General features: G+C 31.4%; 2 protein-coding genes across 2 annotated transcripts; one reads left to right on the top strand and one right to left on the bottom strand.

The window, feature by feature from the left end:
- Positions 1–3,679: 3,679 nt before the first annotated feature.
- LOC111677017 (ras-related protein Rap-2a) lies at positions 3,680–8,123 on the bottom strand. Its single transcript, XM_023438042.2, has 4 exons — positions 7,071–8,123; positions 4,236–4,373; positions 4,044–4,161; positions 3,680–3,966 (listed from the first exon to the last, which is right to left on the bottom strand). Exons 1-4 carry the CDS (start codon positions 7,203–7,205, stop codon positions 3,809–3,811), a joined length of 549 nt encoding a protein of 182 aa, XP_023293810.1. The 5' UTR covers positions 7,206–8,123; the 3' UTR covers positions 3,680–3,808.
- A 5-nt stretch (positions 8,124–8,128) lies between these two features.
- LOC111677040 (histone acetyltransferase KAT6A) lies at positions 8,129–18,355 on the top strand. The gene is made up of 6 exons (XM_023438079.2): positions 8,129–8,662; positions 8,858–9,403; positions 9,471–9,889; positions 9,959–11,482; positions 11,553–16,011; positions 16,147–18,355. Exons 2-6 carry the CDS (start codon positions 8,870–8,872, stop codon positions 17,464–17,466), a joined length of 8,256 nt encoding a protein of 2,751 aa, XP_023293847.2. The 5' UTR covers positions 8,129–8,662; positions 8,858–8,869; the 3' UTR covers positions 17,467–18,355.
- The last annotated feature ends 209 nt before the right edge of the window (positions 18,356–18,564 follow it).

The following is an 18,564-nucleotide window of genomic DNA, read 5'->3' as shown; positions in this document are numbered from 1 at the left end:
ACAACTATACGACATCGATTGTAAATTCGACAAATAATTTTCAATAAAATTTCTAATTTTTATAAAAATATTCATAAAAATGTTTCAATTCTTACAATTCTTTATTGTTGCTTTTTTTGTGACATACAACGACACGATATCGATTGTAAATTCAACAAATAATTTTCAATAAAATTTCTAATTTTTATAAAAATAATCATAAAGAAAATTATAAAAAAAAAATGTTCATTCTTACATAAATTTTAAATTTTTATTAAAATTTTATATTCTCACTAAAATTTTCATAAAAATTGAAACATTAAACAAAATTCAAATTTTTAATAAAAATTCATATCTTGTATCAAGAAATTTAAATTTTTACTAAACTTAAAACTTTTACCAACATTTTAAATTCTCACCGATATTTAAATATAGATTTACACAAAATAGTCTGATAAAAATACAGCGTTCCCAAGACAATTAGATTTCCGGTTGGGAACGACCCGATTATCAATCTATTCCTAAGATTGTCAATTCAGCAACCGGAAATTTTATTCCGGAAGAACATCAAGTTTCAGCCTGTTACAACAACAAAACACAGGGCAAACTTATCTAAAAGATTTAATATCACTTAATCCGAATCTCAGAATTTCTTCATCACATCAGGTATTGAGTCGAAGATATCGTTATTCATAAAAACTGTTATGTCAAGTCCAATTTGTCGGGTTTCTAGATAAGATCTTCGAGATATGTTAATTTAAAACCAGATTCGAATTTAGCAATTCTTAATCCTTTAGAAAAGTGTACTTTGATCTCTGGTTTTTTTTAAATTTTGTTAGCCTGTTTAATAATTTCTAGTTCAGAATATAACTTATAATTCAAGAGAAAATGTTTATGTTTTTGTTTTTCTTAATCAACTCTTTTCCAAAAACATTTACTACTTATTTACACATTCTACAAACAAGTTTCTTTACTGAACACAACTCTTATCATTGTAGATTATTATATATAAGATTTCTAATAGACAGATATAAAATGATCCTCCCTATCGCTGTAAAAACAGCTGATTAATCTTCAATTGTTACAAGATACATGTGTCAAAAACTACATAAGGTGAAAACCTTGTTTTTTTTTTTTTTTTGGGTAAAAAAGAACCAAACTACTTTTTCTACAATAAAGTCCAAATGTACTTACCATTTACATCCCATACTTATTAAGATGATATCCAGCTTCAGTCATTTTAGTTAAATAATTTGGGTTCTTGTCAAATGTTTCAGTAGGAATTTTGCTTGTTATTACTGGTAATGTTGTTAATATCAAATTCGTTACGTATTTTTGTCTTCTATTGCATAAAATTAAACTCTTGTTAAGATGCTGGGTGGGGGTATTGATAGCAGTTCAAACCAAAAAATTTTGCATGGCAATAACTTCAGACTAAAAAAGTTTTACATATATAGATATGTACAGAGTATGTTGATAGAGAGACAGAGACAAAAAGAGAGTGAGCATGTATGTACTAAAGTAAAAAAAAAAAAAACAAAAAAGAAAAAAATTATACATTGAAACAGTGTAAATAGGATTGTTGTTTATAAGTATTTTTCATTATTCTTCTTTTTTTTTTGTTTAATTGTTTTACTTTAATAAGTATGTAGTATAAAAGTGGGGATGTGTGTGTATATAAATTTTTTTTATATATATTTATGCAACTCACATATCAAAAATTACACAAATATTTATTTAGTTTATTATGGCATATTTTTAGAAATTTGTGTCAAAATTATTATTTTTTTTTTTTGCAAGATTTATAAGTATTTTACAATTATAAATGTTGTTATTTACTTTATAATTTCTTTACTTTTTTCGTTCTTTCTTCTTTTTAGTTCTTCTTTTTTTTCTTTTTCTTTATATAAATATGACATACATACATGCATATAAAAATTAAAAAATCCTGCATATTTAAATTTTAATATGGTTGTATAATATCCTAAAGATCTTTTAGGAATAATATTACTTGTTTTTTTGTTTTCAGTTTTTTTTTTCGTTTTCTTTTTTTTTAGGTTTTCTTTACAGATATTTTACAAAAATATGTTACATTATTATTCTCATGAGACTTACATTAAGAGACGTTAATAAAATTGGTAATTTAAAAATCATTATAAACTGTTCAATACTTAAGAGTGTTGTTTATGTGTGGTTTCTTTTCTCTTTTGTTTTTTTTAATAATATTTATATTAGAATTATTAGATATATGTGTAATAAATGTGTCTTTAAGAGACAATCATATATGTTGCTTGATAAATCTCTTTAAAAATTAATAAAAAGAAATAAACAATATTTGTTTAATTGTTTTTTTTTTAATTATAATTAATTTCGTTTCTAGCAGACAAATAAACAAAAAAATACAATCTTAAAATTAAAAAACGAAATAACAAATAAAGAAATTTTTAAATTTTTTTCATAACTAAATTAAAAAAAAAAAAAATCTGAAATGCCCATTTAAATGGTAGAGGAAAAGTTTGGTAGTTTTAAGAATTATTAAATCGATAATTGTGAAAATAAGTTTTAAAAAAAAACTATCAATTATTTATTTATCGTTGTTGTCTTCTTTTTGTTTACATAACTAATGTCAGATAAATTTTGTAGAAAGAACTTTATTTAATAAAGTTCTTTCTTTCTTTCATCAACACTAATAATACTCGCATTAAACAGTTACTTTAAAAAAAAAACACTTTAATCGATTGGTTTTTAAAATTGTCCTTTTGATAATTTTTGCCAAAACCTTGGGTAATGGCTTTAAGATTTACTCAACTTTTAATAGCAATTAAAAGATCGATATTTTAATTAAAAACAACAAAACAAATAATTGATAATTTCAGAGTTGCATGGAAAATGTTTAAATAGTTTAATTTAATATTGTATATATTTCGTGCTATAATTTTTTTTAATTAATTAGGATCATGTAAAAGATAGTAAATAAAAATAATAATAATATTGCCGACTTATATTCAAAAAGAATGAAAAAAAAAATAAAAAAAAAACAAAAAAAATTAATATATTTAATGTTAGTAATAAACAGCATGTCAGTTTTAAAAATGCTTTTAAATGATCCTTGTAAAGTGTTTGTTTCAAATTTAAACTTACATTTAAACATACATAAATGAGGGGAATGCATTTTCAATGGACATCTGTACATCCATCCATCCATCTTTCCATGCATGCATTGTTAATAAATGAATGGACGAACGAACGAACGAACGTATGAACGTTTAAATGCAAACATTTGTTGTTTGTTGTTGTTTTTAACGTTCAATGCTGCTTTAAATGTGAAAAGTGTTTTTATTTGCTGGATAAGTCTGTGAAACAAAGACTGTTTGTTTCCTTTTTAAGTAAATCAAAATTATTATTGTATTTTTTTACTTTTTTTGTTTTATCTTATTTGTGTGTGTGTGTGTGTGAGTGTTTGTTTTTATGTTTGCTAAACTCGCTTTACATCTTGACATACAAAATATATTTATCATTAGCTAAACAGTTAATGAATGTATGATTGTTATAATGATGATGATGATGATAAAGGTGACAATGATGATGATGCATTTCATCATTTAAATAATTATTATTATTATTATTATAATTTTGACCCTCATTTAATTAACATTATCATTATAATTATATTAATATTATTATTATAATTATTTTTTTCTTTTCTTTCTTTCTTTTTTGTTTTTTTTTTTTCTTCAAATTATATTATAGTATTATTATTATTGTTAGTTAAATTATATTATAATATGTACGTGTGTGCATAGTTGTAATAATTATTAGCAAAATCCTTCTATAAAAGAGCACAACAACAATAACTTTTTTTCTGTCTTTTATCCTGGGTCATATTCATTTCACGTACTATTGTAGCAAATACTTCATTGACATTAATACGATCTTTAGCAGACGCTTCTATGAATGGACATTCCCAGAGTCGTGCTAGGGCATCACCTATACAATACAATATAATATTATATAAATTAATATAAATTTAAATAAAAATTTTTATTTTAAAACATTTATACAACCTTCGGCAGTCGAAACTTCTCTTTGGCAATCTAAATCTAATTTATTAGCGACTAGTAGAATAGGTGCTGGTTGACTTCCTTTAACACGTGTTATAACATTTTTCATGCTGGAAATATCCTGTGTATGTGTTTAAATAAGAAAAAAAATGTTATTCGCATGTGGTTTTATCATTATAGTTTGTGGTTTATTACCTGAAATGTTTGATGGTTTGTTAACGAATACATAACGATAAATCCGTGTCCATTTTTAATGTAGAGATCTCTCATTGAAGCAAATTGTTCTGTACCAGCAGTATCTAGGATTTCTAGCACACATGGTGAACTATCAACCTTTAAACAAATACAAAATTTATTATTTTGATAGATTTTTTTCAGAAATATTGTGATGCATGATCAATACTACAATGATCACCTAATTCATCAATATTATGTATATAATGTTAGATGTTCATTCTGCAGTCAACCTTTCTTTATAAATGTTAATCGTCTGAGGAATTGCTGTGCTTATAAAAGTACCTTTTTAAAACAAATTTTCTTTGGAAAACTTTACTATCGCATTTTGCTTTATAATATGTATTCTTGTTTCAACTTTTGTTCAATTGTTGGGCAGTTCTTCTACACCCTTCTATAAAAGTTTTAAACCAGATATCAGCAAAGACTCAAAGGAGGACTCTTTATCGATAAGAGTTTTGAACAAAAATTAAGTTGAAATAGGTAGGTATATGTTTATAAAACTTTTAGTTTATTTCTAACACTAAAGCGGCTCTTTCAGCAATCCCCCGAAATATGGTTTTCTTTAGATTCAAATCTAGTCAATAGAATGAAAATTGGCTGGTACCATAACATGATTATGTAAAGGCTTGGTTTGAATTAGGAAAATAAAATAGAATAAAAAACCTTAAAAAACATTGACCACGCCCATCTTTGTCCCATCAATGTTCCATTCTACAGTTAAATTTTAACTACAAGTTAACAAATAACAAACTAATTAATAAGAAGACATATCGGCATATGTTGGTAATTTCAATTTAAGAAAAAATGCAATCAATGGATTAGAAAAACTAGTTAGGATTTCAAAAATTTTGAAAAAATATTTTTGTTTTTGTATTTATATTGAATAATATTAATTTTAGAGATAGGCGTAATGCAAAAACTCCACTGCAGTAGGGTGTTAAAATGATTGTGATGTAAATATAACTATTGCAAACATGTTTGTCAATATTGATTCTTTATAGGGTAAATGTACCAATAGTCGGCAGTTTAACTTTTTTCTCTTTTTCAAACTATCCCCCTAAAGAGTTGGTAAATGTTATTACGATGATTTTTAGTTATTTCAATTATGTGTTTAGTTAAGTTTTAGATCTATTTAACTTTTTTGAAAAACAAATAACCAGTTTTTAGTAATTTGTAAATTTTGTTAAAAACTCCACATTTTCCAATAGTCGGCACCAGTGTTCCTAAGTTCGACAAAAAATGTCCCTATAGTCGGCAGTAGATTTTTTGTTTGAAAAAAGCATATTTATTTATAGAAAAATATTTAATTAAATTTTTTCTATAGAAATAACTGTAATAATATCGTTTTTTCTGTAGAAAAATATGTTATAAACATAATTATAATTGTAATAAGTATACATAAAAAATTTTTTCTATAGAAAAAGAGTTATACATGCAATTTTCTGTACAATATTATATTTTTTGTTAGAGAAAAAAGTAATTTTTTTATAGGGAAAAGTGTTATATGTACTATTTTTAAAAAAAAACTTTTATAAAAATATGCAATTTCCTATAGGAAAAAATTTAACATAAGTTTCGTAGAGGATATTATAATAAGAACACTTTTCTATAGAAAAATTGTCATACTAGGAATTTTCTATAGAAAAAAAATGTTATACTCATAATTTTTTGTAAAAACACAGTTAAGAAGCAATTTTGTTAGAAAAAATTTCAATATGCAAAATATTTAATAGAAAAAAACTGTTATACACATATTTTTTGTATAGAAAATTATATTCTGTAGTAAAAAATTGTAATCTTCCGTAGAAAAAGCTATTATAGAAGTAATTTTCTATAGAAAAAAAGGGTATACACACAATTTTTCATAGAGAAAACTGATATACACATAATTTTTTGTATCAAAAATTGTTATACATAAAATTTTCTATAGAAAAAAATTGTATACACATAATTCTCTATAGAAACAAATGTTGTACAATCAATTTTCTATAGAGGAAATTGTAATATACATAAATTTTTATAGAGAAGTGTTATACATAAATTTTTTTTACAAAAATAACTGTTATACATATAATTTTTGAAGAGAAAATTGTTATATAGAAATTTTTCATAGTAATATACCCAATTTTCTATAGAGAAATAATAAATTTTAGAGTGCCGACTATAGAATACGTATGATCGAACTTAATACCCAGTAGTCGGCACCCCTATGCCGACAATAAGAATTTATGAAAAATTGTTTCCTAATGGCGGCAGCGATTAAAATTACAAAAAAATATCTTTTTAACTAACTTTTTCACTTTAAATTGAATATTTCAACTGTTTTCTTTCATTTAAATCAATTTTTGTCAAATAAATCATTTAATTTCATATAAATATTCACTTGTTTAAGGTGGCACTAAAACTAAATTTTTTTTAAGAAAACTGACAGTACTACAAATGCTGCAAAGCTGTCTCTAAATAACGTCAAATATAGAGGAAATTAGTAATCCTACTTAAATTTACTCATTTCATAAAGCAAAAAGACCATATTTTCTATGAAATATAGATCAAACCTTAATAAATTTGTACAGCTTTTCTTATTTATTTACATTTTTATGTAAAAGATGCCGACTACTGGGTGATGCCGACATTAGGTGCATTTACCCTATAAATAATAATTGCATCTGTAATATAGATATTTAACTTTCATTCCAAAAGATACAATTCATCTTAATCAAGTTATATTACTATAACAAAGTTAACAAATATTAATTAGAAATAGAAAGAAATAATTAAAATCCTTTTACAAACCTCAATTTCTTTGCGATAGAAATCTTCTATTGTTGGATCATATTTTTCTATAAAACATCCTGAAACAAATTGCACGGTTAGAGCCGATTTGCCCACACCTCCGGACCCCAAAACAACAACTTTGAATTCACGCATATCTGATGATTTCTGATAATGATTTTGATGGCTGCTGCTGCCTCCGCTGCTGCTGTTAGATACTACCTACTACTGCTGCTACTGTCGTCGGCACTGTTACTAATCGGGCCACAAGGAGGATCTTAGTTCAATTAAGTTCTTTTTCTCTTGTAATTAGTTGCCTTGAGAGTTCGATTAAGGGCTAAATTAACTTTATTTATTTTTTTTTGCTGGAGCTTCTTGATGTAATAACTTATTTTTTTATCTTTAAGTTGTTTTTTTGATCTTTTTGTTTGTGGAATAAGCAAATTTAATAAATGTATTATATATACACGCACATACACTCATTCACGCTCACACACACTCATACATATATATACATACGTACTTGTATATATGTATATAAATTAAATTGTTGTTGTTCTTTTGATTTTTTTTACTTTTAAATTAATTTAATAGATAGATATGCAAAATGGTGTGGACCGAAGAAAATTTGTAATAAATTGTATGTATTATGTCTGCACTATTGGATTTATGAAAAAAATAAAACAAAAAAATCGTTTGCTTTTTATCTTATTTTTTTTCTTTTCTCGTGATTTGTGTTCTTTCTTTCTTTCCTGCCTTTGGAGAGTTTTAGTTGAATTGAAATAAAGTAAACGTCGTAATTGGCGTAGTGGTGGTGTGGTGGTAGAGGTGGTGGAGTCGTAGTTCGTTCTTAAAATATATACGAAGTGTGAACGGGGGACATGCAGAACACCTGCGAATTTCTACGATTTATTAATTCTTTTCGTTTTTTATTTGTTAACATTTTTATTTCACAAAAATACTTGATAAAAACTTTTCTTATATTTTTACACAAAACATCATCTTATCAATTAAAAATAAACACGACAACCAACTATTGGCAGAAATTCTTCTCGCTTTGTCCAAATTTCACAAAAATCTACAGCAGATCTAATCACCGCCTTGCCATATCTTTCAACTCTACACTTGATGTATTATTTTCACAATCACAAAAATTTTCTCTACATTATGCCGACAAATGTAACAGGGTTGCATTTTATAAAAACATAGTCAATTTACCACTTTTCAAAATGGATTTTCCTACTAATAAATCAATATTAAAAAGTTTTTAATAACAATAACAAGAGAAAATAATATTAAAAATTCCAATTTACTTTAATTTTCTTAATATAAGTTCAAAATATTCATTTAAATTGATTAACTTTGAGGCCGTGGTAGTTTTATTATGCAAACTCAAGTAACCGTTTGTTTATTCGTACATCACTAACAACCACCTTTTTATGCAACTGCTTCGATGTAACGATTAGCTGTCAACATTTTGTCTTGTAAACATAGTTTGGAGAAAAAGAATTTCAGTTTTATTATAACAAATCTATTAAAATAAAAACAATTCAATGTAAAATCAATCGAAAGTTTGCTAATACATTAAATACATTTTTCATTAACAACAAGATGTACGTATAAAGAGTATTGTATAAATAATAATTATGCATACATATCTACATACAGTGAAAAAGATATGTATCCGTATTTGTATACGCATTTTTTTTGTAAAATACGTTGTAGTACAACGTTTGAACGTACATATACGTTCGTGGTGTGTATATGTATAGTAAAGGTTTGGTTTTGTTGCTTTTTTTTCTCCACAGATATTGTGCAAAATGTTTGACTCCACCCAAGAAATAAGTTTGGATGTGTGGCAGAAATGGATATTGGAAGCCATTTCTAAAATTCGTTCGCAGAAGCAGAGACCAAGCGTACAGCGCATTTGTCAGGCGATTGGTACGCATCATAAATTTCACGAAGACATTGTCGCCGAAAAGTTGGAACAAATTGTTGAAACTGGCGCCGTGATTAAAGTTTATAATAAGGGATTGCATTCGTACAAGGCACCAATGGCAAAGCGGGTTATCTGCATTGAGAAAAATACCAATTTGTGCAAGATAGTTGCTAGAGCAGTGCACGATTTAGGCGAATGCGAAGGATCCAGTGTAAAGAGTATTGAAAACTACATACAAAAATTCAATAATATTCAACTTGTTGGAGACGCAGACTACAAAACAGTCATAAAACAGTCGATTAAAAAAGCGGTTGAAGCTGGTTTTCTCATACAGGAGGGTAAACTGTACAAAAAAGGACGTTCATTAACAACACCAAGAAATTCAAATGCATCGGCCGATATACCCGTACAAATTGTAAGTTTCAAGACTAAATATTCGCGAACAATGAACAAATTTATAACAACATACACATATTTTTTAGGGCAACGACACATGTAAACATTGTTCGGGAAATGCTCAGAAAAATTTGAACGGTATTCCCGAACCATTGAGTTCATGCAAACAATGCGGCATTTCGCTACACACAACTTGCGCCAACATAGCTGCAAAATGCAAAACACAGTCATTTGTTTTACTTTATATGCTTGTAACCAAGGGTAGCTCTTGGTACTGCGAAAATTGTGTTAAATGCAATGCTTGTGGTAAGGGAAATAAAGGTCCATGTCTTTTGCAATGTTTTGTCTGTCAGAAGAATTTCCACTTAAATTGTTTGGACACTATACCGGACAAGAAACCTAAGCATCCATATCGATGCAGTACTTGTTTAAAACTAAATACAGACGTATTTAGATTAGTTAAAGGCAAAGATGCGCAAAAGAAGATGGTTTTAACCAAGAGTCGGTAAGTTTTAGTGAAATTCTGCTTAATGCATTGGGATGGGATTTATTTTTTTCTTTTCTGTTAATCTAGTGCCGCAACTGCTAAACAGCAATTAACAAATTCATCTCCTTCGTCAAAATTAAACTTGAGTAATACATCCAATACTACACCTAATAGTTCGCCGGAAAAGGGATGGACTGTTGCCAGAGGTAAGACCAGCGCCAAAACGACGCCAATCAAAGTAGAAACTAACGTATTTGAAGCTGTAGCAACTTCAACGGCTGCGGCAATGGCTAAAGCTCGAGCTCAAGCGAATGCTGAAGAAACGTTTAAGCAACAGTTGAGCGCATATCAAGAATCGTCCTTGAAAAATATGAAAAGTCGTAAAAGAACTTTATCAAATTTATCATCGTCCAGCTCCTCGAGTGATAGTGACGACGATCAGAATAATGAAGGTGATGACCAAGATAATGATGATACTTCTTCCTCGGACTCATGTTCCTCAACTAGTAGCAGCGGTTCAGATTCATCTGAAAGTAGTAGCGACAGCTCAGATTGTGACGACAATGACGATGATAATGACGACGATGATTACGATTCAGAAAATAGTGAATCAAAATCAAATGTCATGCTTGCACAAATTTATAAAAAGCAAAAATGTGAGGGTTTATTAAGTGCTGGTGCGATGGGCAAGCATTTAACCTTAGTTCAGCCCCAGAAGGAGGAGGAATGGGGATTTGCTGCAGTTGCCAAAAGTAATCCCGATATTTTCGGAAATAATAGCAACAGTAATACTGGAAATAGCAGTAGCGATATTGTTAAAAGTTTGAAGTCGGTAAAACGAAAAATTACCGAACATTTTACATTACTAACCAAAGACCAAGAACAAGATCAGCAGCAACAACAAAATCAAATTGAAAGTCAACAAATGTTACAGAAATCTTCATTAATACATCCAGGTGCAACAGCGAATCCCACACACGCTAATTTTGTTCAAAACGATTCAAAATTAAATTTAGAAAAAAATAAAAATAAATCGGCCACTTCTCCACCTCAGACTCAAGTAGAGCAAAAACCAACTATGATGATAAAATACAAACCGAAACCAACTACAGATGGAACTTTGATTAAAAAAGCAGATGCTCCTGTTGTGCAAAAGAAAGCAGTCCTGCTAAAGTCTATGCCGTTAGAAAAGAAGCCTGTTCCAAAACCGGTAGATGAAGATGACGAAGATGTTATACCATATCTATCACAAAAGAACCTTATCAAATATAAAATGTTGGAAGACATCGACAAAGCAAAAAATCCAGAAAAAATAGAGGAAGCGCCAAAAGAGCCAGAAGAAAAACATCCCTGGGAGGTTAAGACAGATGAAAATCCCTTTGATTCACAGCCACTACCAAATGGTGTGTCGCAAGCCGACTATGATGTCTACAAAGTGATTAGGGAACGAGCCCGTAAAGCAATTACAGGCGCAATGGAAAGCCCAAGCAAATTAATTGCCAAGCCAACCTTTATTAATTCAAATGCCGAACGTTGTCCCGGTTCAATCGAAATAGGAAAATGGCATATAGAAACCTGGTACTCGAGCCCCTTTCCCCAAGAATATGCCAGGTACTTCTAACATTGTTTCTCTCATTAAACTAAATATTTTATCTAAAATTTTAAACATTTTCCTCTTCAGGCTGGCAAAATTGTACTTGTGCGAATTTTGTTTAAAGTATACGAAAAGCCGTTCCGTTCTAGATCGCCATCAGAATAAATGCTCATGGAAACAACCACCCGGTACAGAGATATATCGCCATCAAGACCTTTCGGTGTTCGAGGTTGATGGGAATATCAACAAAATCTATTGTCAAAACTTGTGCCTTTTGGCCAAGCTCTTTTTGGACCACAAAACACTCTACTATGATGTAGAGCCCTTTCTCTTCTACGTTCTCACAAAGAACGATAATAAGGGATGTCATCTAGTTGGTTATTTTTCCAAGGAGAAACACTGTGCTCAAAAATACAATGTCTCTTGTATTCTAACAATGCCTCAGTTCCAAAGGCAAGGTTTTGGCAGATTTCTCATTGATTTCAGTTATCTCTTGAGCCGAGAGGAGGGCCAATTAGGTACACCTGAAAAACCTCTGTCGGATTTGGGCAGACTCTCGTATTTTTCATACTGGAAATCTATTCTCTTGGAGTACATGTATGATCATAGAAATGATCAAAAGATTACATTTAATGAAATAGCTCTAGAAACTGGTTTAACTGTTGTTGACATTGCTCTTGCCTTGGAGCTATTGGACTTTATAAAGTTGCGTAAAAATGAACATGACATACGCTATCAAATTAATATAAAAGTGGACTGGCAAAAAGTGACGGAACACCATGACAGACTTGAAAGGAAGAATAATCGCATTCATATTGAGCCAGAAAGACTACGATGGAGTCCACTATTAACTTATGTTAAAAACAATCATTCATTGGACCAGTCTGGCAGACAAAGCTTGTCGCCCAGGAAAAATGTTTTAAAAATTGAAGAATCCCCAAATTTGCCGAAATTAAGCAACCAGAGACAACAAAAGCTACAAACATCTCCAGGATTATCATCTGCAACAAAGACAAATAAAAAGATAGCCTGCGTTAATCCCAAAACAAATGAAAATAACAGCATTGTTCCCAAAACTGAAAATGTATCGTCTGTCTCCAAGAATGACCAACCTGTTCTTGAAGTTTCCCGAAATCTTACGAATTCAGAATCTTTGTTTCCAGATAACAACAATGAAAGCGAATGTACGAATAAGCGCAAAAGAACCGAAAGTCCTTGCGAATTAGAGGAGAACGAAAAGGAAACAAAAGAGAATGATGTAGAGCAGTTGCATAAAATTACTATAAATGCTAAAAACTTTGATGATCAGCAAGATATGGATATCTGTTCACCAGTAGAGGAAATACAAACTAAGCAGGAACAGGAACCAGATCAGGATCAACAGCCAATTAAAGAGAAAATAGAAGAGGAGCCGATCGTAAAAGCAGAACAAATTGATGCTTCTAAAAGTAATTCTAATCGTTCCCAACGCTTAGCTAATAGAAAACAAGGCGCCGTCTTACCACCACTTAAAAGAAAGCACGATGAATTAGACGAATCGAAATCAGATTCTGTTATAGAGGTACCAGCAGATAGCAACCCAGAACCGTGTGTGGAGGAACCGGTTTCGGAAACAGTTGCGCAAACCGTTAGTGAGAACAACGTACCAAAAGAAGAAGAAAAAAAAGAAAATTCTGTTAAGATAAATGCTAATACATCAGAAGAAGAAGAGAAAATTGCAAAAGCATCTGCCACAAATGTGGAATCAAAAAATGATAAGCGTGTTCCGAATTTGTTTCCCAAACTAAGAGCAAAAAATTCGGGTAAAATAAATGAGGAAATTGTAAATGATGTAGAAATGGAAACTGTCCAACAAAATACAAAAGATTGCGTGCTAGAAACTACGAAACCATGTGCAAAAATAGACGAAGCAACAAATGAAAACATACAAAAATCAACTATTAAAGTGGAGTACAATCCCCCTTCGTCTTCCTTCACTACATCTCCGCCTAGTTCAGTTATAAAATCAACTGAAAATGATGAAAAGGTTCTCGAAGCTGTTGCAAAGAAAACGAAAAAATCACTTTTTAATGAAACTGAAAATATAGTTAAACCAGAGATAGAAACAACCATTGTAACCGACGTTCCCAAACAAACCGATATGGAACCGTTGCAGCAGAAAGATAAACAGCAGCAGGGTGAGGAAAAAGTCGATGTAGAGATGAAAATTCCAGCTCCGAATACACAAACTGCTGCGGAAAATGTTTCAGTTGATAATAGCGAAACAAAAATTAACCAACCCTCCGCAAATTGTAATGTGTCAGTCATTAGCGAACCGAAGGTCCCAGTGGAAAATCGAGAAACATCAAGTACTACCGGTTTAGAAACTACTAAAGAAGTAAAACACTCAGCATTCATTGAAGAGACTAAGCCAGAACCAAAAAAGGAAACTGAAGTTCTAAAAACGGAACAATTATCGCCTCTTCGCATAAGTCCCAGTCAAAACGAAACAGCAACAACCCCTCAAGAGCCTGGTAATATAAAACCTTTAAATGAACCAGCAAAGTCTATTGCTCCAGAATGCGAGATAAAAGTTGCAAAAAACTTACCATTAGAAGAGACAAAACAAATTGAAATTAAGCCACAAGAGAATATGGTTTCAAATAATTTACTACCAACAGTTGTAAAACCAGAAATAACTCAAGTGCAAAACGCAGAACCAATACAACCGAAAAAAGAACAACCCACTTTAAAAAGTCCTCCAAAAGCAGCTGCACCTGTAAACATACCGGACACTAAACCAGTTTTAGTTCCCGCACCTTTGCCTCAGTCTATGTTGCAGCCTACTGAACAGCACATTCAAATACCACATCAAATGCAATTACCAACACAGGCACATCAGGCACATCAATCTCATCAATCACATCCAACTGTATTGCACTCTTCAAGCAGTGGTATGTTAAAAACCACCGCTGACAAGTTTAAATGTAAAACTGAAAGGGGTTTTTCGGAACATGTTGCCAGCACTGTTAACAACGAAAGATCAACAACAACCCATGAAAAACACATTAAATCGTCCAATAAGTCAAAAGACAAGATGGAGACAAAAATGACATCTGAATCCAAAAGTAAGTCCTTACACGCTGGTCGCGAAAAACAGGAGCAACCAAACAAGTTAATTGCTCAAACGCAAGGTGTCAAGCCTTTACATGGACCCATACAAATTAAAGAAGAGGATAGAATGTTGCAAGCTTCGGTATCTTCGTCTACAGCACCTGGAGTGCATGATAAATTGCATTTCAAACCCACAGCAGAACACAATTTGAATCCAATCGACTTAAATAAAATAGCTCCACAATTTCCTTTAAATCAACTCTCCAATTACCACACTTCTCAGTATTGGCAGTGGGACTACTATGGTTACAATCTTTCCCATTTGGATGCAACTGCACAGAAAAGTCAAAATAAATTCCACAAGGATTTAGCCACGTCAATGGCCTACAACAATTTTACACAAAATCTATATCAATCGGCCAATTTGGCCATGCAACATGTACACCAACAGCATATGCAACAACAACAACAGCAGCAGCAACAACAGCAACACCATCCCAAGGATAAGTTGAAGGCCGAGCGTAAAACAAGTCCCCTTAAAAAGGAGGAAGCCTTAAAAAATCATACACATACACCCAGTGTCAACGAAATGATGCGCGAAGACAACTCCGCTTGCAGTTATAACAACAATCAAATTCACTACGCTAATGCTCAGAAGAATAGAGCAGCAACTCAATCCGAACATCATCATATACGTTCCGCTATCAACAATCATCAGAGTTCCGCAAACAAATACCATAATGCGCAACAGCAAGGTTCAGTAAGTCTATTGGCAGCTCAGCAATTGCACCAACAACAGCAGCAACAAGCCACTTGTCAGAAAGCTAAAGTCGAACAGAATATCAGTGCTCAATCATCGACAAATCCCATAAATACGAATGAGGATAATAAGATGAAAGCAACCAGTTCCTCTGTTCTGAACAACAATGCTCAACAGCAAACTAACAATTCAGCTACCGTAAGTCCAGAAATACCCTCACCAATGGTATACAATGGTAATAACAACGAAACTACAGGCGCTAATAATAACAATAACGCTGGTACTGGGTCAAACAATAGCAGCAACAACACCAATACAAACAATGCTGCTAACAACAACACCAACAATGGCCCCAACGCCATGCATCATTATGAATGTGGTCTTAATGTACCAATGGGTATGGACTCACCAGCCAGTATCGCTAGCGATATAACACAGAATTCATCCGACGTATCGGGCAGTGGGGTTCACATGCAACAGACACAACAATTTTCCAATTGTTCAATGCAAAATCAAGGCACCAATACACCCATGCATATGTCTATACATACACCTCAACATATTCAGCAGCAACAACAACAACAACAAAATAATATGAGTATTAATAATCAAAATCTTAACAATTTGGGACATAATCCACAACAACAGCAGCAACAACAACATAATACACAACAAAATCGAAAAATAAATCAGGTGAGTTTATTACAAAAAAAAAATAGCTCAAAAGTTAGATGTATTACAAAAACTCGTTTTTTAGAAAAATTCGATTACTTACAATTGTTTTTTATAAAAATTTCATTTTTACATTTTTTCATTCAATATTTTCAGAATGATAACCCAACATCAGCTTCTAGTGCCGCTCAGAGATCTACTACGCCAAAATTAATGCGCAACACAAATACATCAACCTCAAATGCGCACAGACAGTCTAAACAGCAACAACAGCAGCAGCAAGCTCTAAACAATAGTCTCACTCAACAACAGCAGCAACAACAGGGTCTAGGAAACCATGCCAATCAAAACAGTTCTGAACAATCGCAGCATCAAGAACAATTGCATAACATACAGTTTAGTCAATTGAATGCACATGCCCATCATCAAAACATGCAGGGCTCTGAGAACATATACATTTCTCATTTGGGACAAAATTATGCAGGCAACACTTCAAATTACAATGAAATCGCCAACATGCCGGCTGTTATACAACAACGAATGTCACTTAACAGCGCAATCAATTCGCATGCAGGATCAGTACGCGTGGAACAGTCGTCACCATCTTGTGCTGTCAATAACTTTTACTTGCAAAACAATTTGGCTGCTAACGAATCGTTGAATAATGCAGCTAGAGTCCCTATTTCTATACCATCAGGAGGCTCCTCAACAGCTAGTTCTTCTAATGAGCATTCGTTGAATCAACAGCAACAGCAGCAACAACAACAGCAACAGCAGCAACAACAGCAGCAACAGCAAACCAGATCTGAATCATTGCCAAGTGCACAGGCGGGATCGCCAGCAGTTGTCGGAAACTTGAGTAGCCTCTCTAGATTGCAACAGTTAACTAATGGCTTGGATATACCACCATGCAACACTTCACCTATAGGCCAGGTTGACATGACATCACCGCCACAACATGGCTTGGCGAATAATTCGATGACTCCGCCACCCCACTTGATAGTTCCACAAAATAGGAATCCGAATACATCGCCCAATATGCTGCAATCTCAAATGGCATCTTTGCAGTACAAGTACTATTCGAGCAACATGAATATTGCTCCCATAACAACAACTCCACAAAGTATCAGTCGTTCAGTACGTAATACTGCATCGGCACCAATTCAACACATTTCCTCTTCGCCCTCCACTTCTTCACCCAATAGTAGCCGACCTGCTAACGTTCACATTACACCGAATTTAATGACACCCTACAGCGCCATCAATAGCTATAGAATGTCTGCCCAACAGGGTCCATCATCTGGTTATTCCACCGGTGGCGAATATCCAAATTCCCAAATACCAATGCAAATGGGTGTCATGAATATGCAATCTCAATATCAAGATGCATGCGCCATACAAAGAGCAGCGCAACAAAATTCAATGTACTCTACCTACTCTCCATATATATCTTTAAATGCGCCCATGAGGAGATAAGTGAAAAAGAAAAACAAGTTAAAATATTGAATATTTTAGCTTGAAATGAAGATTTTTTTAAATAATTAAAATTAAAATAACACAACGTCCCCCTTCTATATTTAGCACCCACTGTAACCGCGTATCTTGGCCTCATTATAAAGTACTTTAGAATACATAAATTACACACGAGTGAGAGTAATAATCATACGCTCAAAGCATGGAAATGTGTATTAAACAAAACACGCTAAATCCTTTTTACAATTTATTTTTTTTATACATTTATTATTGTTTTAAAATGTTAATGAAACGGCTTAAGAAAAATACACAGTTTTTAAACAAAACTCAATTAAGAAAATTGTTCAGCTGCTGGCTTTAATAGGCTGAGTTTTAATAAATCCATAATTAGCCGCTTAAATTTATAAAATAGAATTTTATGGACAAGCGGTGGTATCTATGCAAAGAGGAATATGTGAAAAGAAAACACAAAACATACATACATATAATAAATTATAGATTATAGAAATTACTTTCATTCGTAACATTTCTTATTAGTATGTATACACTCACACACACACACACACAACATAATAATAATAATTATTCTTATTAAACTATTATTCACTTGATGTCCTTAAAAGGAAATTAATAAAGTTTTATCAAACAAAAAAAAATAATTAAAAATAAATAATAAAATAGATATTGTATGTGTCAATATAAATAATAGTTGTTGTTGTTTTTTTAATGACTTAATCTTTCATTTTAGCTGGGAACATTCGTTACACTCGTTTTAGTACCACCCTAATCTACATACATATAAATATTGATAACAGCTTTTGTTTATGTGAACATAACCTACCCAATAAACAGATGCTGTTGGCATTTTGCCAGCAAACCATAGTTTATAACATTTAAAGTTTGTTTAATTCTAAAGATTTTCAATAACATTTTTTTTATATTAAATTTTAGATTTTTAATGTTTTTTGGGTTTTTGTGGTTTTAGAGAAAGATAATTCTGCAAACATTTTGACAGTTGATAATAATAATGACATTCACAAGGGGAGAAAAATTTAAAAAAAAACTAGATTATTTTATCATTTAATTGAAAAAAATAAAGAA

The sequence above is a fragment of the Lucilia cuprina genome, chromosome 6 (genome assembly GCF_022045245.1).
Source record: "Lucilia cuprina isolate Lc7/37 chromosome 6, ASM2204524v1, whole genome shotgun sequence".
NCBI classification, from domain to species: Eukaryota; Metazoa; Arthropoda; class Insecta; order Diptera; family Calliphoridae; genus Lucilia; species Lucilia cuprina.
The sequence above is the reverse complement of the archived record's forward strand: the minus strand, read 5'-3'. Positions and strand labels throughout refer to the sequence as shown.